Source organism: Phocoena phocoena, chromosome 8 (genome assembly GCF_963924675.1).
Source record: "Phocoena phocoena chromosome 8, mPhoPho1.1, whole genome shotgun sequence".
In the NCBI taxonomy this organism is placed as follows: Eukaryota; Metazoa; Chordata; class Mammalia; order Artiodactyla; family Phocoenidae; genus Phocoena; species Phocoena phocoena.
Genome location: NC_089226.1, coordinates 85,188,268 through 85,213,738, shown reverse-complemented (window position 1 = coordinate 85,213,738; position 25,471 = coordinate 85,188,268). Strand labels below are relative to the sequence as shown.

Below are 25,471 nucleotides of genomic sequence, written 5' to 3'. Positions count from 1 at the left end.
AGCTACAGAATCTCTATAGATGATAAGACTCAGAAAAATGACTAGTATAAACAAGATGCAAATACGTGTGTGAGAACAAATGCTTTCAAGGATTTTAGACCACTTATTTTAAGTCACAGGATACTGCTAATTAGAAGCTCTTAATTGCTACATTAAACAGGTCCCGCATCTTCTCCTACCTAGGAATATTTCGTCATCCCTTAAATCCTGTTTAATAGCAGGTGTGTGGCCTTGCCAAGTCACCTGAACTCTGAACCTCAGCTGTCTCATCTGAGAAATGAAGATAATCATATCTGCTTTACCTCCACCACCCTTGAGTATTAAAGGGGATCACAGATCTGAAAACAGAGGGAGGAAATGTGCTACCACATGCGAGGCAGCACAATTATTAATAATAAAATGGAATTTATGGAATCACTCTTTAATCCAGACCTCTCCCTTAAGCAGGCTGGCTCTCCTATAATTCATTACTGAAAAATTAGCAAGGCTTTTGTTGTACAATGTCTGAAATCCCAAGTGAATAGGGCAACTGTGAGCAAAACCCAACAGACATTTATTAGTGGGGTAATGCAAAAACCAAGAAGCATATTTAAACAATTCCTGCGAGTGTCTCTATTCTCCTTGACACCCCAAAACAGCACAACACAGATGTGAGGCAGGACGATGGGGAGGTTAAGATCAGCAGCTCCAAAAGCAGACAGCCTGGATTCAAATCCTGGCTCTGACATGTATTAGCTGGGTGACCTTGGGCAAGTTACTGAAATTCTCTGCACGTTTCCTCACCTGTAAAATGGAGAGAATAACAGCGTAAGCAGGATCAAATGTGTATGTCTGTGAGCGTGATATTTAACTACCCTCAAAAGGAGGCTGTGTAGATTACATAAGTAAATTCAAGTCCAGCATTTAGCTAAGTACCTGACACACAGCAAATGCTCAATCAATATTAGTTAATACTGCTTTCCTGCCTACTAAATCATAGGCCAGGTGAAATGGACATCAGTGGATTCTCCTTAAGAAAATTTGGGATGAAACTTAACCTCTATTGTTTGGGTTCTATCAGCACTTGATACGATCAGAAGTTCCTCTTTCAGCAGGTTACTTAGCTAAGAACTGTAACAGGAAGGCTCCAGCCAGATTTCATGGTCTAAGACCATGGCCCAACCCATCAAATAGCGTCTCAGAATAGGATGGAGTTTTCTTGCTAAATCCAGCAAAGCTTTCAAGCTGTCTGTAGTATAGCCACGGACAGTTCCCTGGCTAACTCACTCTGGGAGGTGTGGTCACTGGTCCCTCTTCTCTGAGACACACTCTGACCCACGTGGTAACCACTAAAATTCTATGCTAAGATCTGGGAATGTGCTTCTGAAATAGTGTTCGTTCATTTCCCTCCCCTCCCATGGTGGTACATGAAATACTAAGGAGCCTTCAGATGATGTGCTGATGTTCCTAGAATACTGACTCGCCTGCTTCTCCTACAAACAACTGATCACCAATTGAATTCAACTGAAATGTTTCTGGAAGCTGACCTTTTCTCTCCAGGTCCACTGTTGTACTGACCCTGCCCTGGTCTTGCTACTTCCATTCTGCTCCTTTCCAGGCCCACCCTTGACAAGCCTCCAAAGTTACCTCCCTTAGAACCATGTCAGGTCATCATCACTCCCTCATTAAAAACACTCCATGGCACCCAAACCCTTTGGCAAGGCACTCAAGACCCTTCACATTCTGTCTGAACCCACGTGCCCAGCCTCATCTCCTGTTGGTCCCTTTTATGCCATACCCCCATCCTCCCATTATCCTATTCAGTTTTGTTCCAACTCTAGTTATTGAGCACTGGCTTGTGTCAGGGACTGCGCTTGGTGCTGGAAACATAAAGGTGAGTAATAACTGGCCCCCTACCCTCAAGGAGCTCACAGTTTCAGCTTCACTTGATATTACTGGTACAGTATCGAATATGTTGCATAAATTATGTCATTTCATCCTCACTGTAGTTCAAGGAGGTAGGTATTGTTATGGTTCCCCATTTTAAAGATGAAGAAACTGAGGTTGAAAGGTTCAGCAACTTCCCCAGGCTCACACAGCTGGCCTATGGTAGAGCCGGGATTTGAACCCAGTACTATATGACCCAGAGCCAGAACACCCACCCACTGCTTGATGCTTCTTCCCACGGCCTCTCCTCTCCTTCTGCAGCCTGCCATCTTGGTTGGGCATCTTCTACCACACTTGGCCTGGCTCCTGTGTTGAGACCCCTGGCCTGTGTGTGAGGTACTGGGAGTCTGCACTGACGGCTAAGATGACCTAAGAACCTAGTGAGGAAGACGAGCTAGCTCTGGCTTGCCCCCCTCATCCTCACTCTCTCTGAACTTGGCCTCTCACCGTTCACACTGGGCTGAAGTTACCCGCTAGATACTTCAGGAGACTGGGTTGACGGTGGGTGAGCAGGGAGACATTAAGGAATGACAAGCTTAAAAGGCGGCCCTTGTTATCAGGTTAATAATAACAATCCCTGTGCATGTTCAGTACTTACAGCCTGCAAAACACTGACACCTCATTTCATTCTCACAACAACCACATGGGGAAAGCAGGGCAAACAGCACAGTCTTCACTTTATAGGTAAGAAAACAAAAGCTCAGAGAGGTTCAGTGACTTGGCCAAGATCACACAGCTAAGTGGTGAAAGACTCAAGACTAGTACCTTACTCTTCTGACTGACAAGATAGTGGTCTTTCAGCCTCCAACTTGAAAATCACCTGAGATTAACCAACTGCCCACGGGACACACACTAGTGACCCCTAACACCGTTAATACAACATCATGAAACATCTACAGTTGCTTTAATGAGTCTTGTAAAATTATCAAATCAAAATAATCTCCAACAATTTCAAAGGTAAACATGTTACCCAGATCTTTTAAGAAGAAAGCAAGTGTAATAATAACATGAACTTATATATAATATTTATTCTGTACGAGGTACACTCAAAGTAATTCACATAACTCACTTAATCCTCACAACAACTTGTAAGTGAATACTGTTATCACCCCCATTTCACAGATGGGAAAATTGAGGCACAAAGAGGTTAAGTATGGTCATATAGATAATACGTGAGAAACAGGAGACAGCTGGGCATCTTTAGGGGGTGACTAAAGCAGACCCATCCCAAGCAGAAGGTCATGCCAACCAGTGCAGGCCCTCCAAGCTCGCTCTGCACCTGGATATGGCCCTAACAACTTTCTCTTAAGGTGGCCTGTTCCAGGGGATCATGTTCTCTTCAGTTGAAGGGAAAACCTGGGAAAAGGCTATGAATCCAGTGACAAAGAGGAGGGAAAAGTGAACTAGGAAGAAAGGAGGCGACAAAGGCATGACGCCTGGCCCTCCTCCTGCACTGATCATTTTCTCAACCTTCTACCTGCCGAAGCCCGGATGACAGCAATGGTGATAGGGTTACATCTGTGGTACCTTGTCTCTGCAGAAGGGTGTGGGCGTGCACGGCTGGGTCTTGGCTCCCGGGACAGCCACACTCACCTCCTCTTAGGATGTTAAGTCATTAGCGAGGCTCAGCAAGGATCCCCAGCCATGTCCTCTGCCACTGCAGCCCGCATCCTTACAGGCACAGTGGTGTCCCTGGAGACCACCCTCCCGGTCTCTGGATTGGTGGCGAAAGCTAACTTTTTCATCCCGCCTGGTCCCTTGGCGTTAAATGAATTCTGCTCACACACAACGGTTGTGAGAAGTGATGCAGGCGGCTCTCTCCTCTTGCAAACACTGCAATGCCCCTGGGTTGCAACGGGCAGGACTGCGGTAAGAAAGAGGCAGTTCCACCCCGCTGGTTTCCCGCGATCAAAGAGCTTTGGAAATCAAGTGCGTAGCCCAGTCTCATTGAGAGAGAAAACAACCACCATCACCCCACACAAGTGAACTCAATCATCTCATGGAACATAAATTTGCTTGATTTTCCACAGCAGCCGGGTATCTGTTGAAGCACAATGCACCGGGAAGGGACATAAAAGGGGCTATGAAAACCCACACACATGAATCTGTTCCAGCCTCAGACAGCTTTCCAGCCAGAAGATATGCTGAAATCACGTGCCGCCCCACTCATCTCGGCAAATTAGTAAAATTTTGGCTTCATCCAGCACACAAAGATGGCAGTTACCACCTCAGTATGGCATGTTTTGCATTCCCGGACTCAGCTGCAATTAGATTCTGGTAATTACTGTTATGTCTGCAAGGCTCAGATCATAACCAAGCTAAGCTGGAAACGAAATACCCCTTCTTGGAATAGTTTCACTTTTCACTGCTTGGGTAATTACCAACATCATGCCGCGTCCGCGCAGCGGGTGGCTTTATGTCAACAGACACAAAACGACATTCATTGGGGTTGGGCTCTTCACTAGACAGTGTCTCAGCAAGCCGCAGCTTCTCAACAGGTGACTCGGCTTAACAAACAAATGCATTTGATTTCTTTTGCTGAAGCAAGGTATGATCATCCAGGAAGAACTAGACATGCCTGACTCCCAGCAAGGACGATCACTACGTCATGCATCCCAGTGGATGTGAAATTCCATTTGCTGCTTCATTCCTGCACAGGTAGACGAAGCTCAGATGTTCAGGGCTGGAAGAGGATTCTACCCACCAAATCTCAGAGCTCAGGAAGGGGTATACAGTAGACACAGCCCAAAGACTCAGATATGGGCCTGAGTACCTCCCCCACTGCTGTGGAGTAAGTCCCACAGTTTCTCTTTCCTTTGGGTTTCTCTGCAGTAAAATGAAAATCATAAATGCTGCCCTGACTATAACCTACCTCACAGGGCTACTGTGATGAGCAAACAAGGTGACAGACCTAGGATAGCCCAGGATATTGTAAGGCATTATTTAAACACTGGGTATTACAGGTTATTATAGTCCTTTTGGGGACTATTGTGAAGGGAGCTATGTGACTGGAGAATTAGCCTTTGGAATTTCCTCAGTTCATTCCCCTTCCAGTACTGGAGATGGGTGGTACGGCCCTATGGAGGCTGCGGAAAGTGGACGGGGCTCCTGGCCGGTCCTCAGGGGAGCCACTGAACTGGGGGTTGATGGCTGCCCAGCCAAGTATCTGTAGCTCGCCCGTCATGCAGCCTTTGAAGATCAGCCACTCCGGCCAGCGGAAGAAGGAAAATTTTGAGGGTCTGATGTGCCCCAAAGGGCACTGAGTTAGGATCCAAGAGACCTGGTTCTACTAACAGTTCTGCTACTTACTAACTGTGCCACTGTGTAGAAGTCACTTCTCTGTAAAAGGGAAGGTGTCAGATCAGATGACCTCTGAGGCCCCTTTCAGGTCTAGCTAGCAACTCGTTTTCTGTGCCTCTGTTTCCTCATCTGTAAAATAATGTTCTTCCTCAAAGGGTTGCTGGCAAGATTAGGGGTTGCTGGTATATGCAAAGCCCTGAGAAGCATTTAAGGCAAAGGGTGAGCGTTAGATGAGCATTAGCTATCGTGTCCTCATAAAAATAAAGGTGGCACGAGAATGCAAATATTCTAAAGAATACTGGACTGTACACTTGTAAGTGACTAAGATGGTAAATTTTATGTTATGTATATTTTACCACAATTTTTAAAACATTCAAAGAAGTAAATAAAGGGTCTCCTTCAACATGAGGACTCATGAGGATGCTTCTGAAGGTACTTGCAAAGAGACCTCAAGAGCCATGAGAGAAAAGACAGGTGGAGCCCCAAGGGGCCAGAGCTCCTGCTCCTCTCCTCACAGCTTCCGTCTCGTACCTTTGCTCTCTGGGGCAGGTTCATCATGGTGTCTGGCTTGAAGTCGTTCTTGTTCTTCCGGCAGAGCACGGCGGTGATGATGATAATGATGACCGTGACCACGGCAATGGGCGCCAGCACCGCGGCGATGATCCACAGGTTGTTGGGCGGGTTCTTCACCACGGCTGCAGGGAAGAGTGAGGGAAGCACATGACAAGGAGCTCGGGGAAGGGGAAAGCAAGCAGGAGATAAATGCCCTCCAGTCCCAGGTCGTGAGATGGTTTGGGCTCAGAAAGGCTCTTGCCTTGGCAAGCTACTCAAAGTCTCTGAGCCTCAGTGTCCTCATCTGTAAAATGGGGCTATCACGTTGCAAGGCATCAGAGAGGCAAGGTACATGTGGTGCTTTGGTGTGGCCCCTAGTAGGTGCTCAAGAAATGTGAGCCTTCACTGTGATTAAGAGGAGGAAGAGGAAGATGGATTGGTATCAAGTTTCCCCACTGGTAATGTCCGTGAGTCAAAAGAGAAGAAGAGAGAAGCAACCCGAGGATTAGTACACTGGGGCAGTCAGGCGGCAAAGGCCACGGAGAGATGACTCTAAATATTGCAGCTAAGTCACCCGCTGAGTGAACAACGAATAAAACATACCTGAGTGGACGGATCTGCCCCGCCCCCCGATGGCTGGCTGGGGAGGCGTGGAAATGCCTTGTCTAATCAAAACGATCCAGCTATTCTCAGAGCCAGAGTGAAACAGAGTAATGAAAGTGACTGTCAGTAGGAAGAATGTGTTATTAGAACAGGAGGTGCCTCAAGGAGGGTGGGGCTGGCATTAATTAACTTGCAAAGGGCAACAGGTTCATGGTCATGCTCTACATCATGATAGGGGTTTGGGTCACACAGGTGTATACACTTGTCAAAACATCAAATGGTATAGTTAAGAGCTGTTCATGTCACTGTATGTTGATTTTATCTAAAACATCACAGATGAATATTGAACTCTAGGCAATGATATGCATACTGAAGTGTTTTGGGTTGAAGTCTACTGATGTTTGCAACTTACTTTGAAATACATCAAAAAAATATGATGGATTAACAGATGAATGGAAAAATAGATGAACAGAGATGTGATTATTAAAATCTAGTAAAATGCTAATTGTGGAATCGAGGTGGTAGCAACATGGGTGTTCACTGAACAATTCTTTCAACTTTTTAGTAAGCTGGGTTAGGAAAATGTGAGAAAAAGAAAAAGCCTTTGATAGGAGATGAATGAGTCCTCCCCCCACGATCCCAGGTGGGGAAGCTTTGGAAACACCTCAGTCCGATCAAAAGGACAGGAGTAAAGAAAACAGTAACCAAAATAATTGTTTATAGGAATAAAGAGCTATTGGAAGGGAGTGGGGTCTGCAGAAAATCTAGAAAAAGAGAACCAAAGATTTATCCATGCCAGGGGAGGGTACCCCGACCAGCAGACATGGGTAACCTGGCCGGATGGCAGGTCTATCTGGTGGGCAAGATGGCTGCAGCTGGCTGTTTGAGCTTGGTGATACTGTTAATACCACACAAGCTCTCTTCTCTCCCACTCCCTGGATGATCTCATGGACTCAAGGCTTAAAAACCATCTGTGCTGTTGCTGCTCATTTATATCTCTAACCAGGACCACTACTCTGAACTCCAGATTCCTGTATCCACCCATCAACTCAAATCTCCAGTTGGATACTTAAGAAATGTCTCTAATATATCCAGAGCCCAACTCTCAATCCCCCCACCCCCCAACCAAACCTGTTCTTCTTGTGATATTTTCCACTCCAACAGATGGCAACTCCTTCCTTCCAGATGCTCAGACCAATAACTTTGCCGTCAATGTTGACCTGTCTCTTTCACTCTCACTCAGTATCTTACTGAGCAACGAACCTTGTCATCTCCATCTTCAAAATACATGACTTCTTTCTATTGCTATAGTCCAAGCTACCAACATCTCTCACCTGAATTACCGCAATGGGCTCCTCCCTTGTCCCCTATAGTCTATTTGCAAGACAGAAGCTGGAGTGATCCTTTAAAAATTCAGATCACAACATTCTTCTGCTCAAACCCTCCAGAGGCTCCAACCCCACTAAGAGTAAGAGCCAGGGTCCTTATAATTTCTATAAGACCTTAAGTGATCTGCCCGACCAACCATCTAGTTACTTCTCTGCCCTCACAACTCTTCCTTCAACTCACTCTGCTCCAGCCTATCTCCCTCCTACTGTTCCTCAAACATGCAGGACATGCTCCTGCCTCAGGGCCTTTGCACCAGCTTATTCTTCTACTACCTAGAACGCTCTTCACCTACATATCCACGTGGCTCCCTCCCTCCCTCCCTCCATCAGGGCTCTGAACAAGTGTTACCATATCTGTGAGGCCTTCCCTGTACTCTCTATAAAATATCAATAACAATCCCTGCCCTTAGCACTCTCCATCCCCCTCTTCCTACTTAATTCTTCTCTAAATCAGTGCTTCTCAAACTTTAATGTGCATGCCCATCACCTGGGAATCTTGCTCAAATGTGGATTCTGATTCTGTGGGTTGGGATGGGTCCCCCTGTAATACGTTCTTTGGGACACAAGTCCACCATCTTCTCAGTCTACTGGCTTTCCAAATAAAGTCACTATTCCTGGCCCCAACAACTCGTCTCTCGATTTATCAGCCTGTCGTGCGGTGAGCAGTACAAGCTTGGACTCGGTAACATGCCTAATAAGATCCCCGGGGGTACCCATGCAGCAGGCTCCCAGGCCACACTTGGAGTGGTGAGGATCTAAAGTACGTATCACCATCTGCCATGATACATATATATTTGCTCACCATCTGTCACCCCCTGCCTCTCCATTAGAAGGTACACCCTAAGAGAGCAGGGAGGTTTTTTGTCCCTTGTTTGCTGCATTCCCCAGGGCCTAGAACAGTGCCTTGCACATAGTAGGTGCTCAATTAAAAGTTGAATGAATGTGTAACTGAACTACCATTATTCCTTTTGCAATTTGGCTCCCCATACAGATTTCCACAAAGGATAGAGTAACAGCCAGTTAAAGAAATCCCCTCTCCTTGGTCGTTCTAATCCATATTTTAAACTAAATACTTTCAATCTGGTTTATGTATCAATCTCTTATAAGTTTGGTTAGCGTAACTTGGTCCTCCTGATCCTGCTTCATTCTGGGGGCTACTAGACCCACAAAGCTGAGGACTGGACTCTGGAATACAAAGGCCCCACCAGTAAGTGCCACATGGTGAGGGCCTGCCTGAGGAGCCAGCTGATCTTTCTCTGACTTCCACCAGCCCCTGACTTGAACTGGCACCTCACTAGCCAAGATCCACCTCTCGTCAGGCAGCAACTGCCTCGGGAGTACCATTAGTACAAAAGAACTTCTTTTCCACAGTTTTTGTCAGTCAGTGATTAATCACATTATTAACTTCCGAAAACAGCTCATTTGATAATGTGCTCCTGTTGACATTAAACACGTAATTGCTGCTGCTTTTAGTAATTCAGTATTTATATGTGAGTTTTAGGCCATTAACATTTTTTAAAGCTCCGTGCTTCTGTGAAAAATCTCAGTATGCCTCTTTTCGGCTCTGTTGTTCTATCCTGATGGAGAAAAATGTATAGTGGATCAGAACATGATCTCCTAAATATAGTTATATATGTATATAAGTTTTTTCGTGAGCAAGAATGAAATATTTACATGTGTTCTGCTTTTACTCAGCTTTATTGTTTTGATGGAGGTGTGCCTTCTTGATGCAGTATGGAAAATCCTTTCACCTCTATTTAAATGGGGAGAGAACAAATTTATGCTATGTACATTAATAAATTCATTGAACAGTCAAAGCGATAGTAAAGTTAGGTCAGCTGAAGTCATCCAAACCCAGCATATTCATTGGCATACTAAAACTACAAAGTCATGTACAGAGGTGAAAACGAACAAATGGTTATTTAACTTACAAGAATGTCAGAGGAAGGATAGGAAAATGAGACAACACATTCTTGAGCTTCTACCGTGCGTTAGGCATTGGGATACACTCTTTGTCAAGATTCTTATACCCATTTTTCAGATGAAGAAACTGAGCCCCGGGGAGGTTAGATATTTTTTTTTTTACCAAAAAATTCATTTCTCTGAAATATACAATTTAAGTCAGTTCTGAGTTATCACACGTGAATGGAAGTTTGTGCACGTGTGCATGCACACACACACACACAAAGTATCTGTCAGAGGGAATGAAGTCAAAGGGTCCACATAACCTAAACTCAGAATAATTATTCTCATGTGGAGTAAATGTTGAAAGGAGAAGGAATCCATTCGAAAAAGCTCCCAGCTCGTTTCTGTGGCTGTCAAAACATCAGAGTTCATGACTGCTGTGAGTGGACACAGGGGAGGGTCCAGCAGTTGGTGAGAGCCCAGGCCCATCCTGCCCCTGCCCACACACTCCCGTGGCTCTCACCCCACCTGGGTGCAGCCCATGGGGCTCCACCGATCGTGGCCCCTAGTCTGCACCTCGGACCTCATCGCTGGGGCTCTCCTTCATCGGGACCTCCTCGCTGGCTCTCAAACCCTCCCCCCCTGCCTGGAATCTTGTCCCAGGTATCCTCAGGTGGTCACTCAAAGGTTACTTCCTCAATATCCTCTTCTCGACACCCCAACAATTTAAAATCACAGCCATTATCTCCTCGGCATCCCCTAGCCCCTTCTGTGCTTAATTTTTCTCCATGGCACTTATTAGCATCTAACATATTATTCAGTTATTTTGTCTGTTTAACCTGCCCGCTCAGGAATGTAAGGTCCATGAGGGCAGAGGTTTTTGCCTGCTTTACTCACGGCTGTATCCCCAGTGCCTAGAACAGTGCCAGACACGTAACAGGTGCTCAAAAAATATTTGTTGAAGGAATGAATGAGAGTTCCCTTCACCAAAGGGTCAGTCTATGGCTTTCTTTAAGTGATATTTTTTTTGAGATAAATTTCTGATGGCCGTGTAAGGTAAACCAATTCCCGCCCTGGACTGCTTCTGCATGGGGAGAATTTTCCCTACTCCATCAGCTGGATAACCTCTCTGAGGGGCCTCTCACTCCAGATCCTGCAAAGAGAGTAGATGAAAACCTCCATCGGGAATGCAGTTGCTTCTTTAGAAGTCATTGCTGCCCCATTACCCAGAGATGACATGGGTAGAGTGGGCATCATATATTCCACTGTAGGGCACTGCACATCGGCCCTAGACCTAGCGATTTAGAAGACACTGGAACACACAGAACGCTACACCCTACCTTCAGAGGGACAAGGTGTCTGTTCAACACCATGACTCTCTATTCAAAGTGCTGACCTCAGATTCACATCTCAGGCTGATTTCAAAGCTCTTAGGAGAAAATGAGATTTAAAACCTCTCTGTTTCTCCTCTTCTTCACTGGCCTTAGTGCCCTCCTCATCTGATCCTGGGATGGAGGCATTTCCCAGGGTCTGTCATCTAGCTATACTCCCTCCAGGACTCGAATTTTCTCCAGGATTTAAATTCTACCCTGTATCTACAACATTCTCAAAATCCACAGTGTTAACTTAGGCCTCTCTCCTGGGATCCAGGCTTGGATTTCCAACAACTTTCCTAACCTCAGCCCTCAACACCCCCATGACACCCCTTAATAGCTCATCACTTAGACTCCACATGGTCCAAACTGAGTAAATCACCTTCTCCCTCCTGAAAGTACTTCTCCACTCTAACCCCCTCTCTAATTTTATTAAAAGCACCCTATTCTCTGAATTATACAGGCTCTTAATCTTCAAATCTCCCTTCCCTCTTCATTGCCTCTCCTTGAGTCCTTCTACCTTATGGATAAATGAGACACTCAGCTACCATTTACTACATGCCTAATAGACACGTAGTAAATGGTACTAAACCCTCTACATGCAATAATTATCTTATTTAATCCCCCCAGTAGCTCTACCAGGTCAGTGTTTTTGATATCACCATTTTACGTATGAGGAAAATGTAGGTCAGAGGGTCATTCATTTGTCTTCGGTCTTATTACAAAGGCTCTGCTCTCAACTGCTCTGCTATGGTGTCTTCCAACCACGGGCCTCCCTCAGTGCCTGGCAGAGGCATTTAGCAAAAGTGGGTTCTTTGCCTTCACAAGGATCGAGCCAGGCAGTAGCTGGGGCTGGATATTCAAAAAGGAATGAGATGTGGTACCTGCTTTTAAAGAGCTCATGAGGGAGAAAAGCGAGAAAACAACTCATTTGCCCAGTGTGATAAGGGCAATGGAGGCCCCTGGAACTAGGGAAACTTCGGGGAGGGGTCATGCTTCAGGGGTCAGGGAAGGCTTCAGAGGCATAGGGAATGTGAAGAATGAATCCTCCCATGTGGCTGAAGCATTAGGTCTGAAGGAGAGAAGAGTAGCTGTACGGCTGGGAAAGAAGCCTGGACACCAGGTTGTCAAGGGCCCTGAACATTTGCTGAGCACCTGTTGTGAAAGGCTTCAAAGACCCACTTTAAGAAGATTGGATTTTATTCTATGAACAGCAGAGAGCCACCAAGTATTTTTTAAATGGAGTAGATGTAAGACCAGGACCTGTGTTTATTATAACGACTCTAATTACAGTGTGGATGGTACATTAGTGGCAAAGAGGCTGAGGCTGAGTCATTTGGGAAGCACCTGTAAAGTCCAAGAGGAGATAATGATGAAATGGAGAAAAGGAAACAGTTTGTGAGTTACTCTAGGAGGGAACCGAGAGAGCCAGGTGGATTTGAAGGAAACAAAGAAGTAAGGTTGAGGGTTAGCAGCTCCGGAGCCAGGCGGAACAGAGTTTGAATCCTGGCTCTCTGAGCCAGAGTCAAACCTCTAAGGTCACCCCTAGATGACCTCTCGACTCTCATTTCCACAAGGCTCCATGCACCTTCTAATTTGATGTGTTGCTCTCTCCTGCCCATGCTCTCAGACACTGTTCCCATCCATCTCCATCAGCAAAGTCTCCTTACCTCTCCCCCTGACACTCCATTCACCTCTTGCTCTAAATAAGGCCAGCTCTCCCATTTCTGCCCCTTCCCAAGTACCACAAGGCCTAGAGTAGATGTGAGGAGGTCAAGGAACTGACCTCAAAGTAGAGGATGGGTTGGGACAGGAGAAGCGATGCAGAGGAAGAGACGATGAACCAGGATGATGGGGGCCAGCTTGGGTTCTAGAGGTGACTACAGTGAGGAAGGGGCAGTTCAAAGCATCTAGAATTTTGAAAGAATAGAAGAAATGGCCTGAACATAGCAATGAGGACCCAGGAGGAGGGGAGCCTTGCCAATCTTACGGTTCTTCTCTCATCAGTTTGCTGATGCAGTGTGTACTACTGCACCCTTGCTCAAATGCCCCCCACACAATCTCAACCTCAGCTGCCAACTTCATTATGCCTCAAGAGAGCAGAAACAACCACAGAAACATCCTCAGGCTTCCGTTACCAAATGTACCCCCTGACCGACACCCACACCCCTGTACTCTGCCTTCCTTCCTGGTGTAAAAGGTTGAGCCATCCCTGCTCCTCACTGAGTCTGAACCCTCCACCCGTGCCACCCCCTCGAGCACATATGGACTTCACCCCTGCAGTGTTCGTCTCTCTTCTGCATTGTCAATTTCTCCCTTGCTATTAGTCACCCATAATATTCAAACGTACCCCAATATCTCCCATATGCCCCTCCAGCAACTGTCCCATTAATCTTCTCCCTTTGCTGTCACTGCTTCCCCACCTCCACCGTCTCCTGGGTCCACTCCAGCCAAGCTGTCTCCACCACCTCTTCCTGGAAACCCCTCCTGCCAAGGTCACCACCAAACTTCAGTTTACCAAATTCACTTCATCTCCATCCTTCCAGAACAGAAGATGACGCAGCAGCTCCCTCCCTCCCAGGACATTCACTTTCTTCACTTATTTCTAGACACCACCTCCTCCATTTCCCCAGATGCTCCTTCCCAGGGTCCTTTGCTGGCTCCAGTTCTTCCCTCATGTGGATGCCCTGGGCCTGATTTTTACCCTCTTCTCTTTAGTTCTAAATCAAGGCAAATCTGGTTAATCTTACCTACTCCCTTAGCTCTAAATGTCACCTGTGTGGATGACTGCCGAGTTCCTATCTCCTGAGCTCTCCCTGAATGTGTAAGCTCACATGTCCAAAAGCAAACTTTCAACTCCATCTCCCCCACCGCCACTGCAGCCCCACTAAACCTCCTCCTCTCCTCTCTGCATCTCAACAAATGACACCACAAAGAGTGCTCAAGCAAACACCTGGGAGTCACCCTTGAGTCCTCCAGCCCTCACCTCCTCCTGCCACACACACAATCCATTACCTTGCCCCAACAGCTCTGTCTCCAAAAATATCCCGAATCCAACCACTTCTCTGAGTCTCCACCTCGGACACCTTCCCCTCTCACCTGGGCACCTACAATGGTTTTCACTCCAGTCCTCTACAATTCATTCTCTACCTGGAGAGACGGAGAAAGAGCTGAGAATGGAGCCCTGGGGAACCCACTTAAAGAAGATGCAGTAAAACTGATGAAGCTAGTAGCTGACCTGACCAGAGATGGGACAGAGCCCACAGGGAGGGAAGGAGAGAGGTGCAAAGGAAGAGAATCTTGGTTAAAAAGTCATTTCAAAGACAAGATTGTAGAGGGAGACCATCATTTCCAGGCAAAGGTGCGTCTGTGAGGATGTGCTGGCAGAGCAGAAGTGAGGGCCGTAACCACATGTGGGCTGGACCATCCCTGTGGAAGCCACACCTACCCTGGACGAAGGCAGGAGACGAGGAGGAGAGGAAAACCATGAGCCAGGCGTCAGGTTCCTGAGGAACACGGACATCAACTAGGAGATCAACGGGAGATGACCTTCCAGGCCCTGTACGCTCAGTGTGCCGTCGAATCTAATATTTCTACCACACAATCTCTCATCTTCATCAACCCCCTCTCCCCTTGCTGTCTTCACAGCCCTCTTCTGGGGCCCCAGTGCCTGGGCCACCAGAGAGCCTCATTAGTCCTGCCCCCTCTCATCCTGGACACTGCCGACAGATTAACCTCCCTAGATGATGGGTACTTCCAGTGATACTACTGCCCTGCTCAGAAATGTCCAACAGCTCCCCACAGCCAATCACATCATGTACAATCTCCTTCCTCTGCCATCCAACGCCTGAGTCTCCTAAGCAATGCTCGTTTCTAATCCCATCACCTCCTCCTCACGCTTCTGCACTCCAGGCAACTGGAACTCCTTTTATTTAAGCACCCTTGGTACTTTTCACCTCCCTTCTATTGCTTCTGCTGCTCCCTCTTTCTAGACAGTACATCCTCCTCTCCCTCTGCTGAAACTGTAGCATGCAATACAGTTAAGAACACACTTTTGAAGTCAAACAGATCTAGATTCATATCTTGGCAAGTCAAGTCCTAGTTCTGTGATGTGCAAGTTAGTTAACTTTTCTGAGCCTAGGTTTCCTCATCTGTAATTTGGAGCTGAATAAAGTTGCCCCAGAGAAATTGAGAAAATCTATGTAAAGCAACAAGCATAGTAGCTGCCAGGGGAGGGTCCTCAAAGAGGCAGCTGTTATGTTTCTTATCCTTTCTCTGTTCATCCTTCCTGGATGCTCCTTCGGAGCAATCTGTCCCTCGGTTGAGCCCTGTATCAACCACATTGTCTCCTCAAAGCATTCCTGCATTCTATGCCTTTATATCTGTATTAACGCCTTCTCTGCTCCTTAAAGGCAGTGACTGGGACTTGCCCACTTCTATATGTCCTCCAGCACTGAACACACAGTTCATGCAGGACTCTACAAAGCTTATTGAATGAAATTACCTTTAATTCCCCAGCAGACAAATACCAGCTCAGCTGTGGTGATTTTTCTAACTGTTCACAAGATTATACTGAGGAGGAAGAGAGGATAGGACCTGGGGAAAAGCAGTATTATCATCATCCTAGTAGCCAAAACATATCCCTGACCCAAAACCTATTGCTTCAAACAACACAGGAAACAACTGGTTGATTTGAGAACCTTCTAGAACAGAAGTATGTTTAGCTCTGGGTCTAATAACATCCAAGTGATTCAGGAAACATTTACTGGTATTAAAAATAACGAATGATGGCACTTCCCTGGTGGCGCAGTGGTTAAGAATCTGCCTGCCAGTGCAGGGGACACAGGTTCAAGCCCTGGTCCGGGAAGATCCTACATGCCACAGAGCAACTAAGCCCACGTGCCACAACACAGCCTGAACTCTAGAGCCTGCAAGCCACAACTACTGAGCCCATGTGCCACGACCACTGAAGCCCGCGCGCCTACAGCCCGTGCTCCACAACAAGAGAAGCCACCACCATGAGAAGCCCGCGCACCGCAACAAAGAGTAGCCCCCACACGCCACAACTAGAGAAAGCCCGCACGCAGCAACGAAGACCCAACACAGCCAAAAATAAATAAATAAATTTATTAAAAATTTAAAAATGAATGAATGGAAAGGTTATCCCCTTACGGTCAGCTTGCAGAAGGACAACGTGATGCAGGGTCAAGGCCATCCTTTGGGAGTCAATGGTGCTCAGGATCTTGGCAGCTGCAGTCCCCAGCAAAGGCTTCCCATTGTACAGGGTGTAGTAAGTCAGCTCCGCGGGGTCCTTGGGTCCTGGCACCCGCTGCATCTTTACCATCTTTCAGAAAAAGACAGGCCATGTTTACAGGGCATCTTGCATCAACTCTGCAATCACCTGGGCAATCAGCAGGCTGTCTCCCGACTGCGAAGCCTTCCATGGCTAAGTGGACCCATGATGTATATTTTAGACATCACCCTTGTCATACCTCCCTATCACCAACGTCTCAAGAAACCCTGCTATGGCCGGAGGAGGGAGGCAGCGAGGAGAAAAGGGTTTTGAAAATATAAACATCTGGAAAGAACAGTTTCAGGCTGGAGAAGGAAACGTTGAAATGGTGATGTCTTCCAGCCTCCAGAGAACTCTGGCCTCATTTGAAAGTAGGCCTCCACATTAATTCAGGGCATGTTAGGTTATTCTCAAACAAGATTTCTAATTTCAAATTCCTGCAGTTGCCAGAGAGGAAAAAAAAAATGAACTTATATGTCTGCAATTCAAAAGAACTCTGACAAAAGCAGTACTTGGAGACTCAAAGCTCTTTTTCTAAAATACCCTTTGTTGCTTTTCCTCACTGTACAAGTCACACATCGTCACTACAGAAAAATCTGAAAATACAAAAAAGCATCGAGAAATGAAATAAAATAAAAACAATCTGGAATCCTTCCACCACAAGCTAATTACTATTACCATTTTGGAGTATTTGCTTCTATTCTTTGTTTTTTCCACACAGGCCTTTTATTTATCATTTTACAAAATTATTTATCATACTCTCTATATAGTATTATATACTGCCAGTTTTACTTGCATCCATAATGGGCTTAAATATAACAAAAGCATAAATGTTAACTTCTACACGGCATTCCAAGGCATGCCTCATAAACTTAGCCAATCCTTTATTGTTGAACACTTAAATTGTTACTCATTTTTCAGCATTGTAACTAACAATTGATAATCATTATAAATACAGAAAACATAAATTTAAAACCTACATAATGTTCTACTGTATGCATGTCTCTTAAACCTAACTAACCCTTCATTTTTAAACATTTAGGTTGTTTTCAACTTTTTACTAGTGTAATTAACCATCGACAAACATTATTGGCATAATATAGTATTTTCCGAAGTGCACATTACAGATTACGAGTTTCAGAGGATATTAAAAGATGTTACATCTATTTTGTAACATAGATGTTACAAAAATATTTATAGCAGCATTGTTCATATCATAGCAAAAAAATCTGAAAATTCAGAATTCACTAACAGTAGGATGGATACGTGAGTTATGGTACAGTCACACAATGCAATATTATAGAGTCATGTAAATGAACTATGGGTCTTTGTATCAATATGGGTGAATATAAAAGCCTGATATGGAGCAAAAGAAACAAATTACAGAATATAAAATGCAAAACCGAATGATGTACTACTTAAGGATACACATGAGGATGGTAAAATCTATACAGAAAACACAGGTGTGATTTAATACAAAATTCAGAAGCACAGTCAACTCTGACGGGAAGGAAGTGAGTATGTATAATCAGAAAAGACACAGAAAAGGCTTCTGGGATAAGGTAACAGTAATGTTCTTACTCTTTGGGTTGTGGGTTCTTTTTTACTAGTGTTCTTTAAACTCTACATATTTTTATGCTCCTATGTATGTATGCTATAAAAAATAATTAAAATAAATATTACTACAACCCAATAAAAAATGGGTTTTAAAAAAGTCTGACCAGACACTTCACAAAGGAAGATATCTGAATGGCCAATAAGCATATTTTTTAAATGCTCAATGAGGAAATTCAATTTAAAACCACAAGTCGGGCTTCGCTGGTGGCGCAGTGGTTGAGAGTCCGCCTGCCGATGCAGGGGGCGCGGGTTCATGCCCCAGTCCGGGAAGATCCCACATGCCGTGGAGCGGCTGGGCCCGTGAGCCATGGCCGCTGGGCCTGCGCGTCCAGAGCCTGTGCTCCGCAACGGGAGAGGCCACAACAGCGAGAGGCCCGCGTACCGCAAAAAAAAAAAAAAAAGAACACAAGTCATCAATATCAACCACCGGAGGGGCTAAAAGAAGAAGGGCTGACAACACCATGTTGATGAGGAGGTGGGGTAACTCCACATCTGGTTGGTGGGAGCGGGAACGTCAAACTGTACACTTTGGGAAAAGGTCTGGCAGTCTCTCCTAGAACTCACATAGACCAACTCTATGACCCAGGAATTCCACTCCTACATACCCAAGAGCAATGAAAGCACATGGCCATGGAAAGACCTGCAAAAGAGGTTCATAGAAGCTTTGTTTATAATAGCTAAAAATTGGGAAAAGCGCAGGTGTCCATCAACAGAAGCATGGATAAACAAACGGTAGTATATTTCATACAAGGGAATATTATTCAACAATAAAAAGGAATAAACTACTGAATAAAAGCACAACATGGATGAATCTCAAAAACACTACAGAGTCAAAAAAGCCTTATACAAGAGAGAATATACTGTAGGATTCCACTTATATGAGGTTCTAGAACAGTCCAAACTGATCTACGGTATGGAAATGATATGTTATCAAATATAAAACAGTAACATAATACACTGTTAATTGGAGAACCTAGACGGTGAGTAAATGGGTGCTTACGTCATAATTTTTTCAACTTTTCTGTGACTTTGAAAATGCTTATAATAAAATGTTGGGGAAATGTAGATATTATTATAAACAAGGGTCTTATTGGCATTTAAATGTAGAAACCAGTATATTGAAGAAAGTCAAGGAGATTTCTTTACTTGCAGGTTTTTTTAGAGTCTTTGGTATGCCAATATGCCTTTGGAATCTTCAAGAACATTCTACAGGATGCAGCCTTGCCCAAACTGCCCTGGCCAGAAAGCCCCTTTGCCTCTGGGCACCTTACAGAGTCATTTTCTGGATCCTCCCTGAGAAACACTGCTCTTACCCTTTCATCTTTGTGTTCATCTCTATCTCCTCGAGATGAATTTACAGGAGTAATGTTGTGACCATCTAAAAGCTTCTTGTCTAAATTGCTCACCTGCCCTCCAGCAAGGTCATATCCATTTACCGTGCGTGAGGGTGCCCAGTTCACTGCATCCTCATCAACACGGGATAGTACCATTTTACTCATCTTGAAAATGGCATCCTGTGGTAGTTAAAACTTGCATTACTTTGATGACAAGAGTTAAATGTTTAAAAATGCTTACTGGTCATATGTATATCTTCTTTGGACTCAATTTCTCAAATACATCCACTAGAGAAATACCTTTAGATTCTAGACATTAAAATCTCCATATTCATGAAGGTGGCTCATCTTTACAAATGATCTGAGCCAAGACGAAGGACTTCTCTGGGTGAAGGATGATGTAAGCTGTGTAGAGTGAACTTTATTTGGGAAACTTGGGGGTGTTATTTCTGTCCCCAGTGGCAGAGGAGGTAGGGAGAGCGTTAGTATAACCAGGTACAAGGTGAATGAACATTCAGGTATCTAATAACTTTGCTCAATTTCAATTTAATAGCAAATTCTTCTTACCAAATTTCTCCATGGATGATGTTGTTAGGTGGTCTACAGCCTCAGTAAATGGGGGATTTGCAGAAATAAACCCCTACTTACATCACTCAGGCTTTCCAGGCAACGAAAGGGACCAAGCACACTGAGTACTCAGAAAAAAAGAGGAAACAGCATCTCACTGGGCTCTTTTAGACACTTAGAATGTTCTGGGTTTCTTAGGTTTACAAATAACACCGGCAATGTAGGGTGATTCTTTCCTCCCCTTCAGCTGAGGCAAATCCCATTTCAACTGTCTGAAGCCCAGCAACTTCCTTTCTGTCATTTGGAAAAGTGTGAATTGCAGGGCTCACATGGACCCACAGAAGGGAAATCACAAACCTGGCACATGAAATTAACTATCGCTTTACCTCATGACAAGGCTGTCTCAGACCACAAAGATTTTTAGAACCAAAGCAACATCCAACAGGACAAGCGGCCAAATTCACCAACTGCGAACGGGGGACCTGGAGTCTCCCTCAGGGGCGTGATGTTGACTAACATAGGGAAGTGTGTTCCAGAAGATGGGTCGTTTGTACTTCCAAGATTGCCTGGGGACATGATCTGCAGAAACGGTGGTAATGTCTGCAATTTCCTTTAAAGCTTCCTCTTAGTTAGACACCATGCATGTGTGTTTGGGTTAAGTTACACACTAGATGTGGTCAATTACCAATCCAGGGGCAGTCGGCTAGATCCCAGAAAATAAGAAGCCCACTTCCTAGAGGCAACTACCAGAAGCACTTCTGTAATTTGATACCTTGCTCAAGAGAGCTTGTTAATTAGCATAACAAATGTTAGAAATGGGTTCTCTTTTGGTGAAATTAGTGGTACTCAAGATACGTGGATTGGCCAGAATATGCTATAGACACTCCCACTCTTGCTTGAACTGGATAAACAATCTAGAGAGCCTCTACCCTCAGGATGGCTACTGTCTCTGTCGGGTTCCCTCTGAAGCAGACTCTGAGATGAGTTGAATGCTTGTAATTTACTGGAGAGATGCAGGGAACTGACAGGGGGTGGAAGGGCGCTAACAATGGACGCATTATGAAGCCAGTCACCACAGCGGGAAACTAAAGTGTAATTCTCTGCGGGAAAGCTCTGGCAATGATCCTAAAGCATACATTTCAGAATCCTCCCAGCCAAGAAGCAAGAGAGCTGTGGCATTTATACCTCCACCACTGGTGAATTCCCAGGCGCTTCCGGCCAGCCGTGGCTGGGCAAAGGACTTTCTGGCATCTCAAGAGCAGCCCATCAATAAAGAGATGTCGGGAGTTCATCAGCATTCATCATAGAAACTAGAAGGGGGTTTGGGCAGGACACCAGTGGTGTCTGCTACAGCTCCCTACCCTGAATCCCTGTGTGGTCACGTGTCCATTATAAACGTAGAGGGCTCTATTTGTTGAAACGGTTTCGACAAGGCTAACAGAATCCCACACCTGTAAGGCTGATCGGTGTCTCTGCTGATCACAGTCATGGTGCTGAGAGGCCTGAAAGCTGGGACGTCATCCAGCCTCCAGAACAGGATGCAGAGGAGTTGCGCTTGCTTACTAATAGCCTTCTGTTTAATAAATATGTGCATGTGGGCAGCATTTCTTCCGAGACCTCCTTTCCCTACAGTCTAGTAGTCGGGAGAGCAGCTCTCACCCTCCTTCATGATTTCGATGATTATGACTGTCACCCGCCCCCCCCCAAAACCTAAGAGCAGTGTGGATTAACGGACCTCATCAGCTTGCAATGTGAGCGCTCCTCGGCACGCAGCATGGTTTTCTTTAGGCTCAGGAAGCACATTTCCACACCCTTCTTATAAGACTCCCGTGACTTTGCGCACACCCACCTGCACGGTGTAGCTTCCCAGGGTGGTGGCCCGTTTAAACCGCCGGCCTTGTTGCTGGGACATCATGAACAGCTGGGCCAGGCGCTGCTCCATGACCCGGGCGAAGCTTTGGTTGTGCAGGCCCACCAGGGAACTGTCCACGCCCTGCAGCACTGTGGACACAGGATACAGAGGGGCTGTCAGAGGAGAGGCTGCCTGCTGACTCGGAACCACAGCTGCCACCGCTGGCCCCCACCAGCCACTAAGGGCCATGGGCCCGACCCCACATTAGGGTTTGGCCATCCTTCCCTCACTTTACCCTCACATCAGCCCCAGGAGTTAGGAATCGCTATTGACCTGTTCGAGATGCTGAAAAGGTTAAGTGACTTGTCTAAGGTCACACAGCTAGTAATCAGCAAAGGCAGGGCTCAAACCCGAGCCTGTGGAACCCCAAAGCATGCACTCTGTCCTTCACAAGCTGTGACAGGTGTAACGCTGCTGTATTAGGTCCCAACCTTATTTAAGATAGTATGCGTTGTCAGAGTCCATATGGGAATACAGCATCGCTAATGGGTACAACTACTTGGATTTTTGGTGGTTCCCACTCAGAAGCCCTGGCTCAGCGCTACCCTGATTTTACTTTTCCTTCCCAACAGCTCTGGTGAGAAATCTAAGCTCCATCCTGCAACTCAGCCCCTTCCACATGGGCAAACCACCCTGTTCGGTGTCCTCTTCCCTCTCTCCTCAATGGGGTCCTTTCAGGGCTCACCCCTAAAGCTGCCCAGGGCCCCTGGGGTCTCTCTCACTTGAGAGAAGGATCGTGTGATAGAAAGAGTGGGCTCTCTCAGTGCTGGCCCTTGCCAGTTGGGGGACTTTGGGCAAACCACCGGCCCTCTCAGAGTCCAAGTCCTTTTCTGTAAAACGGAATAAGAAGGGCTACATCACAGCAAATATATTTCTAGTGGGCTTTAAGGTTGAGATGAAATAAGGTGTATATAGCAGCTTAGCATAGAGCCTGGTGTGCGGAAGGCAAATGAAACCCTCTCTTTCCATCCCTCCTTCACTGCTGGGCTTCACCCACATCCAGAGTGTCTGTAATCAATGGGTTAAGGCGTTCGTGATGGAATTCCAGGCAATGGCTGGTGCACGGGAGAGAATTTAGTGAACACCAGGGCCGTCCAAGGACTGCTGTGGTCAATTACTATGGGGGCGACTGCCTTTTGCTGTCTACCCCCAATGCCAGCCCTTCCTCCGAGACCCTTGGGAAGAAGCACACTTCTTCCCAAACACACAAACACTCCCTCCAAACACAGTCATCCCTGAAAACAAAAATGCTAAAAGCAATTCTCGTCTTCTTAGACCAAAACTTACAAGGGCTGGGAATGTAATACAAGGTTTTTCATTTAGCAGAGTTTGTTCTACTACAGTCCAGCCAAGGACCATTAATACCACCCGTCTACTGGGATCTGGCAATAGCTTGGATATAAAGACGGCATTGTTGCTATGATGGCATTCTAACAGGGCCAGAACACGCAACGGATGACAACGAGATACAGAGAACGATGTTTAAACCAATCAAGAGAAAAATAAAACCCACAGCTGAGTCTTAGAAATCATTTCTTTGAAACCACAAATGCTAAATAATCCCCACAGAGGGCATAAAGCAGCTTTCCTTCCAGGGCCCTCATGAGGGACTCCCAGCTCAGCAGAACTCCTGCAAACAAAAATAAAACACTCCTGCACTTCCCACTGTGGCCCCTTGGAACCCTCCTGACACAGCTGTCAGGCTGAGGAAGGGCTGACCAGCCTCCTGACCCCAGAAGGAGAGCCCGTGTTCTTGCGCGTTCAAAGACACCCCTCCCGTAAAAGGACAGCGCCAACTGCTGAAGGATTACTTCTACACTGGTCTCTCCTAACTGGTGGACAAGAGCAAGAGAGGGGACACAGGATGGTCGAGGGACGTCATCATGGGTTACTTTACAGGAATCCCAGAGATGATGCAAGGGCAGACATCAAAGAAGAGAAGAGTCGAAGCCTTCAGGTGACAAAAACATTCTGGAAATAGATAGTGGTGATGGTTGCACAACACTGTGAATGTACTTAATGCCCCTGAACTGTACACTTTAAAAATGGTTAAGGGCTTCCCTGGTGGCGCAGTGGTTAAGAATCCTCCTGCCAGTGCAGGGGACGCGGGTTCGAGCCCTGGTCTGGGAAGATCACACATGCCGCGGAGTAACTAAGCCCATGCGCCACAACTGCTGAGCCTGTGCTCTAGAGCCCGTGAGCCACAACTACTGAGTCCGCGTTCTTCAACTACTGAAGCCTGCACGCCTAGAGCCCATGCTCCACTATAAGAGAAGCCAATGCACATATATACACTACCAAATGTAAAACAGATAGCTAGTGGGAAAATCAATGGCTATCTGCATAGCACAGGGAGATCAGCTCGGTGCTTTGTGTCCACCTAGAGGGGTGGGATAGGGAGGGTGGGAGGGAGACGCAAGAGGGAGGAGATATGGGGATATATGTATACGTATAGCTGATTCACTTTGTTATAAAGCAAAAACTTACACACCATTGTAAAGCAATTATACTCCAATTAAGATATTTTAAAAAAAGAGAGAAGTCACCGCAAGGAGAAGCCCGTGCTCCGCAACAAAGAGCAGCCCCCGCTCATCCCAACTAGAGAAAGCCCGGGCAGAGCGACAAAGACCCAACACAGCCAAAGATAAACAAATAAATAAATATTTTTTTTTAAAAAAGGTTAAAACGGTAAATCACACTTTATGTTTATTTTACCACAGTTTTAAAAATTGAGAAAAAATACCTCCAGGGAAGTACAGGAGGCCGTGGGAACCAGCCACAGAGCTACATGGAATCAACTGGGCAGCTCCCTCATGCCTCGTGGCTCTATTTGCAAAGAGGAGGTGTCCTTCTCGAGGTGGCTGGAGAAGAGCAGAGGGTTGGAGCCAGGGGCCTGGGTTTGAATCCTGATGCCCCCTTACCGAGTGTCTTGAGCAAGTTGCCTAGTTTCTCTGGGCCCCAGTTCCTCATCAGAAAACACGGTTATCATAAGCTCCTCCTGACTGTATCATTGCAAAGAACAGTATACTTTATACAAAAATGCTTCCAGCATAGTGTCATAAAGCACTTGAGAGGTGGGTGCCCGTAAACAGTAGCTGTCGTTGCTCAAACGCGCCTCCTCCTTCACTAGACACATCCTCACCAGAGGAAGGAACTGCCTGGAAAACATAGAGCTGTGTTGCAGGACTGTAGCTCCTTTCCTTTCCCCTGAGAAGCACAGCGGACCTCAGGCTCCTGGCCCTCTCTGCCCACCCGGAAGGAAGTAGAAAGAGGTGTGTGCCCATAGCTCTCACAGAGACACGGAAGCAGTAGCAGGGGTTGGACCCTGGCACGGGGGCCCAGGAGGACCGCAGCCCCTCAGTACATCAGCCAGGGCCCTGGCCACCCACCCTTACCCACCACTGATTCAGCTCAGAGGAGGCGGGCAAGTCCCAGCTGTGTTCCTAGGAGCTTTGTCCAGAGGATTTGGTGGCTGTAACATCACTGGTCTCTCATTCCTTCTTTGTTTACAATTGCACTGGGCTCTAAGATTCCAACGATCAGGCCAAGTGAACTCAAGTTAAGTTGTTTTATTCATGGTTGAATCTCACATACTCAGAGCCAAAAGAACCTCAATCCTCAGTTCACATCTTTCCCTGATTCTAAAGGTGAGCATGTGCTGCCTAGTGGGTCTAAGATGACTTGCTCAAGGACACACTAGG

The 25,471-nt window shown here is 46.1% G+C and overlaps 1 protein-coding gene across 1 annotated transcript in view; it reads right to left on the bottom strand.

Moving 5' to 3' along the window:
* Positions 1-25,471, bottom strand: part of KIAA1549L (KIAA1549 like) — a 133,210-nt gene that overhangs the window by 84,317 nt on the left and 23,422 nt on the right. Inside the window, exons 8-10 of the mRNA XM_065882426.1 lie at positions 21,708-21,859; positions 16,220-16,391; positions 5,758-5,921 (exon numbers count right to left, since the gene is read on the bottom strand). Of these exons, the coding sequence (XP_065738498.1) occupies positions 5,758-5,921; positions 16,220-16,391; positions 21,708-21,859 (488 nt within the window). The remainder of the gene's footprint in view (positions 1-5,757; positions 5,922-16,219; positions 16,392-21,707; positions 21,860-25,471) is intronic.